The sequence below is a fragment of the Brachypodium distachyon genome, chromosome 3 (genome assembly GCF_000005505.3).
Source record: "Brachypodium distachyon strain Bd21 chromosome 3, Brachypodium_distachyon_v3.0, whole genome shotgun sequence".
Taxonomy (NCBI): domain Eukaryota; kingdom Viridiplantae; phylum Streptophyta; class Magnoliopsida; order Poales; family Poaceae; genus Brachypodium; species Brachypodium distachyon.
Window position 1 is genome coordinate 28,417,758 of NC_016133.3, and position 15,175 is coordinate 28,432,932.

The following is a 15,175-nucleotide window of genomic DNA, read 5'->3' on the forward strand; positions in this document are numbered from 1 at the left end:
ATATCATAAAGCTAGTGATAAGGAAATATAAAGGTTGACCAAGAAAAAATGCAAATATTGGATTCAAGTTGGTCAATTCTAAAGATTAATAATGTACCAATGAGATCTAGTGGTATGGTAAGCATTTGTCAATTGCGCTTTGTGAACTAACCCATAAACTATGTATTTGGTATATCTATATGTGGGTTAGGTTAAACTCATGGGTTTGGATCAAAAAGGAAGATTTGATATAGCCCATGAGAGATGAGATCAAGTGGTGATGATTCATCAAGGTTGAGAAAAGCAATATCAAGAAAAACACTCCGAGGATTATATACATGAATCATATGGTAAGCAATTGTATATTGCACTTATGGACTAACCCATATTATGTCTATGTTACTTTTCGTATGCAAAAGTTATTGCCGTCTTCGTGTGAGTGGTTCTGCAGCTTTTTGTAGGCCTCCGGTGAGTCCGGTAGTATTTTTACTGTTCGATTTTTTGGTCCGGATTTCGTCGGGAACCTCCGGGAGTCCTCCGGGCTGTGGAATCTGGCCCCAACGGGCAAATTCGGGGGAACCCCTAAATAAGGGGCTTCTTCCCCAACGGGTAGGTAAGCTTCTTATATCGAAATTTCCCCATTCTTTTGAGCTTTCACCACCTTGTCCAAGCCCCAAATCCTCCATCAAATTGAAGGGAGTTTGTAGATCTATTTGGAGGGATCATTTGTTGATCTTGTCCTTTGTTCCTCCTCTTCAATTTCTCCACTCCATTTGTTGATTTGGGTGAGATTTGGGAGAGAGGGATTTGAGCATTTCTTGTGTTCTTGCTTTGCATTTGGTGCATTGGTTTGAGCTCTCTACCTTGATTAGTTCGAGTGAGAGCCCGTGAGCTTGTTACTCTTGGAGGTTATCCTCCTAGACGGCTTAGAGGTTGTTGCCCTGGTGACCTCTTTGTGGAGATTATGAATAGGCCCGAGGTTCTCCTTTGTGGTGCTTTGTGAAGTGATTATGGAGCTTGCCATCTCCGAAGTGGAGGAAGAAGCTAGCCATCTTAGTGTTTGAGCTCCAACTTTGGTGTGGGAGGCTGAAGGAGTTTGGTGTGCCCTTTCATGGCTATTCGAGTTACCTCTTGTGGTGCCCACACCTCTCCAATGGTGACTAGCTTCCTAGGAAATGAACATCGGGATAAATCACCATCTCCGCGTGCCTCGGGTATTTCTAAACCGAGTTCATTCACTTGTGCTTTAATTTGTGATAGCCATCGTGCTTGAAGTCATATATTATCTTATATATGCTTTATGTTATCTTATATATCTTGTGCTAGCTTATTGATTAATTTGGGTGCTCATCTTGTTATTGCTTAAGTTGTTGGTGCACTATAGTTGAGCCTAACATATTTAGGATTTGTGCTTGAAAATATCCGACTAGTTTAATTCCGCATTTAGGATATATAGAGTGAAATCCGTAAAAGTTTTAAAACGCCTATTCACCCCACCCCCCTCTAGGCAACATCGAGGTCTTTTCAGCGGTTCTAAATCATCTATTTCCTCCGTCCAACAAAGGATTTCTCAACTTTGACTAAATTTGAATGCATCTATACACTAAGTCATGTCTAGATACATCCAAATTTTGACGAACTTGAGAGATCTTTTATTGAACGAAGGGAGTATAAGTAAATAAAACAATTGCAAAAGCAATGTGTTGAATTTCAATGATATTTAGATGAAGTCATGCAAAGAGAAGCATGAAAATGTACCTTGATTGCCACACGAGGGGCAGAATCTGCAAAATTCAAGTTCTTATTTCTGGACCAGTCAACTCTATTGACTCTGCTCCATTTAGCCTCTGGCAATAGCCCTAAAGTATGGACAATATGTAGACAAGTATCAAATTTTACTCCGTTCACCAACTAGGAAATCTTGTACTGTAATATTTGAACTACATAGTTTGATCCACCAATAGGCGACAGCTCTACAGACCACGGTTTCACCAACAAAAATATGCTCACTAGTTTGTACCATCATTTTCAACATTACATATTCCGAATAAAAGTATGAGCACACAAAGGCAACAAAATGCTTTAGTCATTCTCATTAATCGTAGTATCCTACCATAAACTAACAACAACATACCGAAAATGCAAAAATGAGCATCAAAGTGACAAAATTCTCAAAGTAAAGGGGAGATTTCAGCATGAAACAATCACCTCTGGGGATACGGTGATAGTGTTTATAAGGTTTGGATGCCGAACATATAAGCTAAATTGTACTCCCTCCATTCCGTAATATAGCACATATAGATTTGTGCATTTTAAGGAAGATGAACTCTCATTTTTTAGTGCATGGCCATTCCTATTGGTTCATGAGTAAATCAGTGCAAGTGGTTATTAGCCAGGAGTGGGAGCCGAGAGCCAACGAGTTATATAAGGAAACAAATTGAAAAAATAAATAAATCTACTCCCGCCGTCCATGTATCAAAAGCCTATCTCTCTTAACATGTTATTCACAAATCCAAAGTCCCTCTCACATGTCTCCCACATAACTAAATGCATTAATTCACTTGGTTTCTACATACTAAATGCATCAAACATGCATGATTTTGAGTGAAGAGAGTACTCTTTGAAACTTATAACTATTAATAATAGTCCCTCCATCCCATATTAATTGACTCAAATTTGTCTAAATACGGATGTATTTATATACTAAAATACGTATAAATACATGTAATATTTCTGTACTTTTATTAAAAACCTGTCATGTGATCGCTAATGTGAACTTTTTTAAAACCGTTTGTGTCACGTGTTTTTCTATTAATATTGACTATGATTAATCAAGTATACAAATATACACGAGTCATTAGGAAAGAGCTCATAATTATGACTAGTCACATCTAACCATATATATTTAAAATATGATGTGACTGGATGTCGTCCATCAGAAATAAATGTCTCATTAGATGTCACCCACCAGATGTCACCCACCAAAATCCCACCGGACGGTGCCCACCCCCACCGTTCCAAATCAATTTAGGGGGGTTTGATGTCCGTGGTCATCCCTGTGCTGAGCCTGAGAGTCACTTCCAGTATAAATTTCCCACTCGATGTTCTCCTGCTTGGAAGCTCTCTCCTTCCTCCGACCGTGGCGCTTCGCACGTACTGCTCTCCCCTCCCTGCGCAGCACAGGTGAGCACGGCCGACCTCGCGCTTCTTCTTCTAAATCCCTTGCTTTTGCTCCTGCTGTTCAACTCTTGGTTCAGTTGTTTAAGATCGCGGCGGCCCGTGCTACCGGCCGCCCACCATTTCTCTTCATCCCTCCATGACTCCTTCTCCCTGTATCTGGGCTCCCCTCCCCGCGACTCCGCCCCTACTTCCGTAGCGCCGCTGCCAGTCAAGTCGATCGATCCAGAGCCGCTGAGGATTAACGAGCCAGTCGAGTCCATCGATCCAGTCCCCCCTCCTGAGCGCGGAAGGATTCCCAGGCCGCACGCAGACGCAGCGAGACCAAGACTCAAGAGGAAAACGATGTTCCAATGCCCCCAAAATAACGTTTTCATTCCTTGCTTTCTTCCTCGATTAACGTAACAGCCAGATTTAATCACACATACCTAATTTCTTGCTCCGAAGCCCTACCGGGAGCTCCGCCCGTGTTCTGGAGCGTTTTGCTTTATCCATGGTCTGAATGAAAAAGATCGGATTTTTTTGTGTATTTCTCTGGATGAAATGTTGAAAAATTGCATTTTAACGATTTCCCCTTGTTTCTTCGACAGCGGCGGAAGTAGTAGATGATACCAGGCCGCAATGGAGACGGCCGCATCGTCGGGGACGGGGAACTTTCCGGTGGACAACGGTGAGATTTGGACGCCGATGTACTCCGGTACTCTGAACATGGGCTCGTCTTCTATTCATCCTCCAACCCAGGTAAGCTCAATAATCTTTCTCACCTCGAGTTCTTCAAGAAGTGGATCCGTGCGGGAAATCGCCATTTTTTTCCTTTTTTGCACTCTTAGCCTTTCACTTTTCTTTTTGCCTCTTCTCACTCTGCATAAATAATTTTTCTTTTTCTGAGAATCGCGTAGTTTCTTTTCACTGGTTATCGTCACGAGGTATTGAAGTAGGACCCTGATTTCTTGAACTTTCAGTTTATTGGCCGTAATGTCGATTAGCAGAGTTCAGGTGTTCTTTCCGGAAAAGAGGGAAGCCCACGGCGTGTGCATCGATTGATGCACCCAGAGATTAGCATAGTTCAGATATGATCAAATTCTTTCGATCCTATAAAATCTGACTTGATTGTAGAGTTTGCATCTGGCTCATCTTAACCTGAATAAGAAATCAACATTTTCGTTGTTTTTATTGACAGATGGAGGTTGAATTTAATTCAGCATATGACGATGATGCCACCACAGAGATCCAACGGTTACTAGAAGGACCCCAAGATGAGCGTAGCCTGGATGAATGTTTGGAAGGTAGTACAGTATTAGATCATTGTTTTCTATTCTAAACATTTTTACAGAAGTAAACTTATTTTTCTATGGTCTGGATCAATGTTAAGGATATAACTGATCGGCTGGGATTAGGATTAACTTGTCTAGGTGGACGATTTTTTTTCCGAAAAGGAGGGAATACCCCTTGCCTCTGCATCGATCGATGCACACACCCATGTCAAGGCGGAGAATTAACTGAATTAACCGGTCAACCATTAATTCTTTTGTCAAATAGCGCATATACCCTAGATTTTGATGTAATGTAGCAATGTAATATGCTAAAATATACAACTGTAGAAAAATATAACAGTATATGGAGTAAAAATGTTACCTTGACGGTCTGATCTGATCCTGCTGGATTGATCTAGAATGTTTGACTGGAGAGTGATGAATCTGCAGACTAGACACAGATCCATGAGTGTGTGCTTTAACTTGGAAGAAATACAAATAAACAATAACTAGTCAATGATACATGTGGGACACTGAAACTGAAACATGAACATGATTTGTTATGTACTACGAGGTTCACACATCTATAGTTGTCGCCATAATATCACAGCAATGTAGCAAACAGCACACATAGTTCATAACTGTGTAAGTAATTATTCATAAGCCTTCAATTTTCACTATGTCAACAAATACAACCTTGTGCACTTATGCAAGTGTCCTGCCAGCCACATTTCTGGTTTCATTCATAAGACTGCAATGCTGTACTTGTTTAGAATCGTGACCTTCAAATAATGTGAAACCGGAAATTTTCCTCCTAAGTAATTGTTAGTTTATTCTGCATATTTTCATAAATCACTGTAATTAGAAACTATCAGCACGGTCACTAAATATGTATTTATAATTGATTTCTTGCCTTTCAGGCTGCAGTGATCAGCCCCAGAATATGCAGCAGCAGACACTGCAATGTATCTGTGACTGTCTCGAGAACAGCGAGTGGGCTACTACAGAAGCACCTGCCAATATAACGTGTGTCCTGGCTACTCATTCAGGTATTGATCTTTTCTTTTGTTTAGCAAGTACGTGATATGTGTGGGAGTTACCATATCTGTAATTCATACTTATTATAACATAATGTGCATGCAACAGATGGTAAAAACTCTGTCCATCAAGGTAAAGCACACACTCATGGATCCGTTTCTTAATCATCTACTTGCTGATTTCTTGACCACTCGTCGTCTGCACTTGGAACCAATGTGTGAAGCTTTTCTTGCAGGTCCACTCAGTCCTTCTACTTATATGAGGGAGGAAATCCTTGCTCCTGATGTATGATTTTGCCACAAATAAATGGTATAACTTGCTAAACAAATGAATGAGACAAATGATACTCAATTTGTTTTCTTCATGGCAGATAGAATGTGAAATTTATTCACCAACTAAGGACGATTGCATGACAACGCGAGCATGTATGGACTCCAAAATAGATCTCCTAGGTATGGATTATGAAGGCTCCAGTAATTATGATGCAATATGTCACTTATCATTACTCAAGTACACATGGTATGTGCTCCAGATTGCATACCAAAGAGAGATGTGAGGCGTGCCCGGAGAGGTCTTCGTAAGAGAAGAACAATTTCGTTGCTAAGCATGAAACAACCTTTGCTTCTGTCTAGCCATTTTGGGGTAAGAATCATGTTAATTTTCAGGTAGAAGTTCCACCAGTTTTTTGGCAGGGATATTTTGGTCAATTATTACACAGGGATTTACTGCTTTTTATAATGAACATTTGACTTCAACATTTTGATCTATCTTTATTGTTTTAATAGAACCCACCATTCCCCTGGAATATGCCATCTGCAAGTAAAGGTAAAAAACGTGGACCTAGAAAAAACAACGATCACTGGACAACTGAAGAAGTGATTAAACTAGTGGAAGGTGTATCCAAGTACGGTGTGGGACGATGGACTGAATTGAAGAAACAAAAGTTCTCATCATCAGTTCGAACAGCTGTGCATCTTAAGGTATAGTAGATTTGTTTTTCGATCCTATTGTGAGCATTGTCTGGTCATCACCCTCCCCCCCTCTAATTTGTGGTCCTAGGGCTGACACTGATATCAATCTATCATTTTGTTTCATGCGTCAGGATAAGTGGAGGAATCTATTAAAAGCTTGCGAGGTCAGATTTACCTCTACAAATCAGGTGCTATTTCATATGTTTCTTGCTCATTCTGGAAGCACCACTGATTTCATTTCTTGCATTTCTTTAAATTTCAGGGAAGAGCCCAAAACAGGAGGTTGCTTCGTCTAGATAGTAAGTTGATGAAAAAGATACGGAGGCTAAGACATGCCCACCCTTGTCCAAAACCAAGCGGCACATAGGAATTATACAAGAAACATTGTTTAGGACTTTTGGAGGTATCCGTGAGTTAGCTACAAGATTCTGCCTTTTTATTTTTAATGACAGAGAAGCGTAGGTTTACAAAGTAAGTTTGTAGATGGTAGAGAGTAGATTGAACCAGCTAGCTAGAGGGGAACAACTTGTATGTCCTGCCTAACCGCCTTGTGAACTAGTATCTTGGTAATGAAATGGAGGTAACCACGAGGCAAACGTGGTAAGCTATCTTCAAAATTTCATTAAAAAACAAAGAAATGGAGGTAGCTGTCCTGCTTTTTTGTGTTCCGTTGTCAAGCTAACATTATTTGAAGACTAGAAATGGGTCGCCTTTTTTGCTAAAATGCTTAGCAGGTCTACACACAAATGGTTTACATTTTCTTGTGGATCTTAGTATTCTGATAAACAGTAGCAGCTTGGTGAAGTACAGGGATGGGGATCTGGGGGTGAAAAAGTGTAAAACACTATGATTGAACGCAAGTGGTTTATTAACTTGGTACTAGAGTTTTGTTTTGTTACCGGCGTTTTGCCTTGGTACTAGTGTTTTGCATTGATATGAGCATTTCATCTTGATAGAGTTTGCCTTCTTGCCTTGGTAGTAGAGTTTTGCATTGATATCGGCATTTCATCTTGATAAACTTTGCCTCCGTATTAGAAATTTATCTTGGTGTCAACATTTCATCTTGGTACCAAAGATCTTTTTTTAAAAGGGGTCTTGTAAATCCGAACAAAGTGAATAAAGAACAAGTTGCAACCGATATTGTTCGGTGGACACAATAAATACAGTGATTTACACTTCAGCACCTCTTTTCATAAGACACTGATGCACTGCATAATTTTAGAAATAAATAAGCTCTCATTCGTTCGTCCAGCGTATGTTCCAAAATAAAAAAAGTACAAGGTTTACATCAGGAGCCGTTAAAGTTTTGGCTCTTGCTGTCCTGCTATTTGCAATGCTAGAAACTACAGTACTTAAACTTATTCCTTTCACAGCGTGGCATGAGAGGTTTCCATTTTCTTTGCTCTTCCGTACGATGAGTAAGGTCCTCAGCAGCTATGCATCAATCCCTGCCGATGGTCACATTCTTGCTTACATGTATTATCTGATTACAAGGCCTGTTGGCCAGGTAAAGGAAAAACACGCACACGTTAAGTCAAATTAACAAGAAGGTCACCTGCAATCTATAAGTTTCATCTCATTAATCAAAGAGTTAAACATCAGTGCTAACTTGCAGCACCTAGCACCTGATGGAAGACAGAAACCGTTTTCTGAGAAATGTTCCCATAGGTTGCCAAGAATGAAATGAAAGGTTCCCATGAATTGAACATAACTGTTGGTATCCATTAAAAAAAAACAGAACTGCTGAAGAAAAAGAAGAGTATTTCTAGCAATTGTCAAGTAACAAGTGGCAGGAGAATGGGAGCATAGAGGAGGAATCGAGGTCACCAGCTAGCTATGTTTTAAGATGCAGAGTGGCAAACGGAGACTTGTGGGGAGGCTGGGAGCGAGCGAGGCATGCACAGAGAAGGAAAATTTTTTTTTGAGGGGTGAGAAGGAATTGTTAGGACCCTCTCCTCTGTTTTTTTTAGAGAAACGACCGAAGCTTTATTAAATAATGATGTTTACAGGGATACAGAGGTTTGCTGGAGGATGTTCCAGCCAAATATAACGACCAACTCCAAGAGTTGTAGCTAGCCATGCTAATCTATGCGCCTCCCCATTAGCTTCACGTCGTTCATGACTGAAGATGGTCTCAATAAAACGAAGACTCCTCTCTGCAATACTACGCAGAATCATAACATACGAGCTCATCACTTGCCCTCCATTAATCTCCTCTGTTTATCACCTGCAGGCTGGCTGCTGGCACTAGGGCGTTGGGCCTTTGGGCTATATGCCCAGCTCTCAAGCCTACAATGCGGCTATTTTTTTGTTGACCAATAGCAATGCGGCTAAGTATAACAGGATGGCAATAGAGGAGAGATCAAGGATTCCTCTAAAAAAAAGAGGGCAAAGATCGAACGGCGGTGGCTTCTTCTTCTCCCACCTTGATCTACAGTTTTGCTGTCTTTGTACCTCAGAACTATCAAAACCTGGTAATCCACCTTGATTGATTGAGCGAACTTATTATTAACTGATACCTTAAGTAGTGTTGGTTGGTGGAATCAAATGTCATGAAATAAAACGGTTCTAAAATCTAAATCCACTTCTGTGTTTGGTTCGAGGAATGAAATATTTAGTTTCTCAAATATGATGAAATCATATGGTTTCATGCCATTTTACCTTAGGGAGTAACTATAGAAGTTTAGGTTGATGATCATTGTTATGTTTATTTGCAGCTCAACCGTCATCATTTTTAGACGGGTGGGCCATCAAGTCCCATTATTATGTGTGGGAGTTACCATATCTGTAATTCATACTTATTATAAAATAATGTGCATGCAACAGATGGTAAAAACTCTGTCCATCAAGGTAAAGCACACACTCATGGATCCATTTCTTAATCATCTACTTGCCGATTTCTTGACCACTCATCTGCACTTGGAACCAATGTTTGAAGCTTTTCTTGCTGGTCCACTCAGTCCTTCTACTTATATGAGGGAGGAAATCCTTGCTCCTGATATATGATTTTGCCACATATAAATGGTATAACTTGCTAAACAAATGAATGAGACAAATGATACTCAATTTGTTTTCTTCATGGCAGATTGAATGTGAAATTTATTCACCAACTAAGGATGATTGCATGACAACGCGAGCATGTATGGACTCCAAAATAGATCTCCTAGGTATGGATTATGAAGGCTCCAGTAATTATGATGCAATATGTCACTTATCATTACTCAAGTACACATGGTATGTGCTCCAGATTGCATACCAAAGAGAGATGTGAGGCGTGCCCGGAGACGTCTTCGTAAGAGAAGAACAATTTCGTGGCTAAGCATGAAACAACCTTTGCTTCTGTCCAGCCATTTTGGGGTAAGAATCATGTTAATTTTCAGGTAGAAGTTCCACCAGTTTTTTGGCAGGGATATTTTGGTCAATTATTTGGTTACCAAAGTGTTTTTACACAGGGATTTACTGCTTTTTATAATGAACCTTTGAGTTCAACATTTTGATCTATCTTTATTGTTTTAATAGAACCCACCATTCCCCTGGAATATGCCATCTGCAAGTAAAGGCAAAAAACGTGGAGCTAGAAAAAACAACGATCACTTGACAACTGAAGAAGTGATTAAACAAGTGGAAGGTGTATCCAAGTACGGCGTGGGACGATGGACTGAATTGAAAAAACAAAAGTTCTCACCATCAGTTCGAACAGCTGTGCATCTTAAGGTATAGTAGATTTGTTTTTCGATCCTATTGTGAGCATTGTCTCGTCATCACCCTCCCCCCCTCTAATTTTTGGTCCTAGGGCTGACACTGATATCAATCTATCATTTTGTTTCATGCGTCAGGATAAGTGGAGGAATCTATTAAAAGCCTGCGAGGTCAGATTTACCTCTACAAATAAGGTGGTATTTCATATGTTTTTTGCTCATTCTGGAACCACCACCGATTTCATTTATTACATTTCTTTAAATTTCAGGGAAGAGCCCAAAACGGGAGGTTGCTTCGTCTAGATAGTAAGTTGATGAAAAAGATACAGAGGCTAAGACATGCCCACCCATATCCAAAACCAAGCGGCACTTAGGAGTTATACAAGAAACATTGTTTAGGACTTTTGGAGGTATCCGTGAGTTAGCTACAAGATTCTTCCTTTTATTTTTAAGGACAGAAAAGCGTAGGTTTACAAAGTAAGTTTGTAGATGGTAGAGAGTAGATTGAACTATTTCATTACCAAGATACTATTTCACAAGGCGGTTAGACATGAGCTAACATAATTTGAAGACTAGAAACGGGTCGCCTTTTTTGCTAAAATGTTTAGCAGCCCTACACACAAATGGTTTACATTTTCTTGTGGATCTTAGTATTCTGATAAACAGTAGCAGCTTGGTGAAGTACAGGATGGGGAATATCCGGGGGTGAAAAAGAGTAAAAGACTATGATTGAACGCAAGTGGTTTACATTTTCTTGTGGATCTTAGTATTCTGATAACCAATAGCAGCTTGGTGAAGTACATGGATGGGGATCCGGGATTAGGAAATGAGGATGGTGAAAAAGAGTAAAAGACAATGATTGAACAAATGACACTGTTAAAAAGACTTCACAAAGGATTACATCACAATATATCAACTATGATGGTGCTCATATCGTTCCTGAGGTATTAATTAAGCAATTACCCACTATAACTGAAATAAAGTTTGTCTGAATCTAATCTTCTGATTTTCCACATTGGCTGAATCTTTTGACGATTGTAAAATGGTTTTCTCCTTAACTTGTTGGTGTCTTATCTTGTAGTAGCTGTAAATCCATTTCGTTGACCTGGTAATCTGTATGAGACCACTATATAGTGCATGTATTTTGGTGGCCCCCCCTGTTCTTCCAATATCCAAATATCTATCTTGCCCACATGCTGTAAAAATAGTAGGCTGCCCAGTTGATATTTAATTCCTATTTACATGTAGCCGTCAACCAAAGAGAAAAAGAGTGTTCCTCTTCTTTTCAGTTGCGCTGTGGTCATTATATGGAAACTGAGGATTCTGTGATATGAATAATAGTGGAAACTAAATGATGCATGAAGCATGAGATACAATAGTAAATGATACACTCTCCAATCAGGTTTATAATTTCATTCTCTGATTTTTTTTTACATTCAAGATTACAGGATCTCTCTTCCATGTCTCTCTCTCTTAACTGATGCATTAACTTTCCTGTTTTTTGTTTCAACATTATTAATTTCTGCATGCATAAAGCCATTATTGACTTGGTACTAGAGTTTTGTTTTGGTACCGGTGTCTTGCCTTGGTACTAGAGTCTTGCATTGATATCAGCATTTCATCTTGATAGACTTTGCCTTCTTGCCTTGGTACTAGAGTTTTTTATTGATATCAGCATTCCATCTTGATAGAGTTTGCCTTCGTATTAGAAATTTGTCTTGATGTCAACATTTCATCTTGGTACTAGAGATCTTTTTTCAAAAGAGGTCTTGTAAATCCGAATAAAGTGAATAAGGAACAACAATGTGAAATCATAGGTGATGTGTAACATTGGCAAGTGTTTTAGGTAAAATATTGATGTGGATACTTTGGATAATATGGATACTTATATGATGACTTGTATCTTGTTTGGACTTAGTGCTTTGCTAGTGGTGTGTTGATTCATTAGTTTCTTATGTGAAAAACATGACGTGAGTTCTGTGGAACTTACCCTGAGTCAAGTCATGGACTTGTGCTCGTACTGGTTATTTGTGTGTTCGCTTTCAGGTGTTGTCGGAGCTAGAGGAACGTGGTCGATGACGGGATCGAGGGACGAAACTTGGGAGAAGCTGAGGTCGAGGGATCAATGTCATGCGGGACGTTCGTGCGGAGGAACAATGAAAGTGAAAACTACGATGATCATGGAGGGCACCGGTTTGTTGTACGTTGTTTATACTGAAGATGTACGGTATTGGAGATATTCAACACGTGATGGTCGAGTTTTGAAGACATCACAAGAAGTGATATGGACATGCTAACCATGGATACGACCATTAGAACCCTAATTGCTGGTATATCTAATAACAATTATAATCAGGTGAATTCAATTACAAAATGTTTTCAATATGTTACTTGCAAAGATGCGGAGCTACTATCTTGTGTAATCTTATTATGTAGGTATTTTATTGAACTTTACAAGTCCAAAGTGAATATGAAGTGTGATAGCCTGCAAAGGGAGATTCAAAGTGAAGCCTATCAAGTCTACTTTCCAACAAATCAAACATCACATGATTCGGAACTTGCTAGAGAAAGATATCACGAATTAAAGTTGAATCCGATTCGGGTCCAAACTGTCAGAAGACCCGAATTTGTTTTAATCATCCAGGCCGCATCCGGAGTCCAAATCAAGCAAACAAGTACTTGTTGGAAAGGTAAGTACAAGAACTTTCCAACGGATCTGGCCCCATCAAGAGATTCGACTCGTGCTGACCGTGGCGGACAAAACAAGCTGACGGATCTGTTTTTCTGTTTCCTAAAGACTTGTAGTTTGTTAGGAAAGTTAGAGATAGAGTTGGATTTCGGCCTCCTTACTCAAGGTGGACGAAAATATCTCTCCCTCCTCCTTTATATACCCCATGAGCCCCCCTAAGGAGCCTTGGGTTTTGATTAGTTAAAAGTTAGCCATCGCTACTACTTCGTGTAATCGCGTGTGTCGTTGAGACATTGGTTTGATACAGTATATTCGCAATTTTAGATTGCATCCATTGTTTATCTTGTTCTTGCTTGTTATTCGATTGCTTGCAGGAACAAAGACCTTCGTGGTCAGGTTGATCGTGCCCCCGCATGATCAATAACCCTCTGGAGTTGGTGTATCGATTGCTAAGGCGCTATCTCCTAGGCCGTAGTCGGATCGTCAACGTCATCTCCTATCCAAATCGAGAGTTACCAATCTCATCAAAAGATCGGGCCACCCCAACCCACATCAAGAAGAGTTGATGGCATGGAGTAGCATCGACGTGAAGACATCTAGGTCCATCCGTGGCTGGATGAGAGCTGTTTAAAAATTAAACAGTAGTGTCATCAAGATGACGTCTGATGGAAAAATGGTCCATATGAAAGTTGTGTGCGCCGTCAAGGAAAACAACTTTGCTTTTGGAGTCATCTCAATCCGAGGTCATCTGTGGGCCTTACGGGCAGAATAACGACCGGGACAGAGGAGTTTGTGTTGGATTCAGACTCGGTTTAGGGTCGCGAATTTTCCCTTATAAATAGAGGGCGCCCTAGTTAGTTTTTCAGCAAGGACGTGAAGGAACTCAGAGCTTTAGATCTAAATCAATTCTTAGAGAGTTCTTGGATGCATGGTTGAATTTTTTGTAAGCTATCGATATCGTTGCAATAAAGAGACTCGTGGGCGGTGTCATCTCTGTTCTTCTCGGATCTTCGTGAATTCTTCATGCTAGATCTTTCTAACACTTAGCTGCAGGTTTATCACGAGTTCATAATACTTTGCTGCAGATTTACCACGAGATCAAGGAAGATCGCGATTACTTCATCTTTCTTGTTATTCCTCGAAATCGGTTATAGATTAATTCTCGTAACTTTCTATCAGCTGTTACTGATTTGATCATATCTTTTGATTGGTAAGTTCAATTGAGCTGATTCTTGTTGCGTTGGTTAGATAATTTTAATACCTTTCTTTTGCATACTCATACGTATTTTTTGGTTCATCCAATCAAAAGTTACGGCTGTTTTACTATCACGGACAGAAAGGTGATTTAGGGTTTGAACTTTCGGGAAAAGTTTTAATCTGCTTCCGCGCAATCATTCACCCCACCTCTGATTGCCTATCTCGATCTCAGAAACAAGTTGCAACCGATATTGTTCGGTGGTCACAATAAATACAGTGATTTACACTTCAGCACCTCTTTTCATGAGACACTGATGAACTACATAATTTTAGAAATAAATAAGCTCTCATTTGTTCGTCCAGCGTATGTTCCAAAATAAAAAAGTACAAGGTTTACATCAAGAGCCGTTAAAGTTTTGGCTCTTTCTGTCCTGCTATTTGCAATGCTAGAAACTACTAGTACTTAAACTTATTCCTTTCACAGCGTGGCATGAGAGGTTTCCATTTTCTTTGCTCTTCCGTACGATGAGTAAGGTCCTCAGCAGCTATGCATCAATCCCTGCCAATGGTCACATTCTTGCTTACATGTATGATCTGATTACAAGGTCTGTTGGCCAGGTCTGCAATCTATAAGTTTCATCTCATTAATTAAAGAGTTAAACATCAGTGCTAACTTGTAGCACCTAGCACCTGATGGAAGACATAAAACCGTTTTCTGAGAAATGTTCCCACAGGTTACCAAGAATGAAATGAAAGGTTCCCATGAATTGAACATAACTGTTGGTATCCATTAAAAAAAAAACAGAACTGCTGAAGAAAAAGAAGAGTATTTTCTAGCAATTGTCAAGTAACAAGTGGCAGGGGAATAGGAGAATAGAGGAGGAATGGAGGTCCCCGGATAGCTATGTTTTAAGATGCAGAGTGGCAAACGGAGACTTGTGGGGAGGCTGGGAGCGCAAAGGAACGAGTGCGTGCGCAGAGAAGGAATTTTTTGTTTTTTTGAGGGGTGAAAAGGAATTGTTAGGACCCTCTCCTCTGTTTATCACCTGCAGGCTGGCTGGCTGCTGGCACTTGGGCGTTAGGCCTTTGGGCTATATCCCCAGCTCTCAAGCCTACCGGCAATGTTTTGCTATATTTTTTTTTGACCAATACTGGTAACGCGGCTAAGTATAA

The 15,175-nt window shown here is 40.0% G+C and overlaps 2 protein-coding genes across 5 annotated transcripts; both read left to right on the top strand.

Annotated features, from left to right (window-relative positions):
* The first annotated feature begins 3,041 nt into the window (after nucleotides 1-3,041).
* Nucleotides 3,042-8,776, top strand: LOC104583657. Of its 2 annotated transcripts, XM_014900636.2 has the most exons (12): nucleotides 3,042-3,162; nucleotides 3,747-3,897; nucleotides 4,337-4,442; nucleotides 5,330-5,458; nucleotides 5,556-5,579; nucleotides 5,683-5,732; nucleotides 5,818-5,899; nucleotides 5,980-6,089; nucleotides 6,233-6,427; nucleotides 6,550-6,606; nucleotides 6,681-6,821; nucleotides 8,652-8,776. In XM_014900636.2, the coding sequence occupies exons 2-11, from the start codon at nucleotides 3,778-3,780 to the stop codon at nucleotides 6,783-6,785; spliced, it is 978 nt and encodes a 325-aa protein (XP_014756122.1). In that variant the 5' UTR covers nucleotides 3,042-3,162; nucleotides 3,747-3,777; the 3' UTR covers nucleotides 6,786-6,821; nucleotides 8,652-8,776. The 2 variants fall into 2 exon arrangements, with proteins under 2 accessions (XP_014756122.1, XP_014756120.1); XM_014900634.2 differs by lacking the exon at nucleotides 8,652-8,776 and having other exon boundaries at nucleotides 6,681-7,312.
* A 9-nt stretch (nucleotides 8,777-8,785) lies between these two features.
* LOC106866469 lies at nucleotides 8,786-12,041 on the top strand. Of its 3 annotated transcripts, none has more exons than XM_014900724.2 (8): nucleotides 8,786-8,892; nucleotides 9,245-9,268; nucleotides 9,504-9,585; nucleotides 9,666-9,775; nucleotides 9,938-10,132; nucleotides 10,255-10,311; nucleotides 10,386-10,526; nucleotides 11,365-12,041. In XM_014900724.2, exons 2-7 carry the CDS (start codon nucleotides 9,245-9,247, stop codon nucleotides 10,488-10,490), a joined length of 573 nt encoding a protein of 190 aa, XP_014756210.2. In that variant the 5' UTR covers nucleotides 8,786-8,892; the 3' UTR covers nucleotides 10,491-10,526; nucleotides 11,365-12,041. The 3 variants fall into 3 exon arrangements, with proteins under 3 accessions (XP_014756210.2, XP_014756211.2, XP_024316260.1); XM_014900725.2 differs by having other exon boundaries at nucleotides 10,255-10,287; XM_024460492.1 differs by having other exon boundaries at nucleotides 10,255-10,287; nucleotides 10,386-10,422.
* The last annotated feature ends 3,134 nt before the right edge of the window (nucleotides 12,042-15,175 follow it).

Coding starts and splice junctions, on each gene's coding strand:
- LOC104583657 (XM_014900636.2), top strand. CDS start 3,778: ATGGAGACGGCCGCATCGTCGGGGACGGGGAACTTTCCGGTGGACAAC. Junction 5,459..5,555: donor TGTCCTGGCTACTCATTCAG/GTATTGATCTTT, acceptor TGCATGCAACAG/ATGGTAAAAACTCTGTCCAT. Junction 5,900..5,979: donor CTCCAAAATAGATCTCCTAG/GTATGGATTATG, acceptor TATGTGCTCCAG/ATTGCATACCAAAGAGAGAT.
- LOC106866469 (XM_014900724.2), top strand. CDS start 9,245: ATGGTAAAAACTCTGTCCATCAAG. Junction 9,269..9,503: donor TAAAAACTCTGTCCATCAAG/GTAAAGCACACA, acceptor TCTTCATGGCAG/ATTGAATGTGAAATTTATTC. Junction 9,776..9,937: donor TTCTGTCCAGCCATTTTGGG/GTAAGAATCATG, acceptor TTGTTTTAATAG/AACCCACCATTCCCCTGGAA.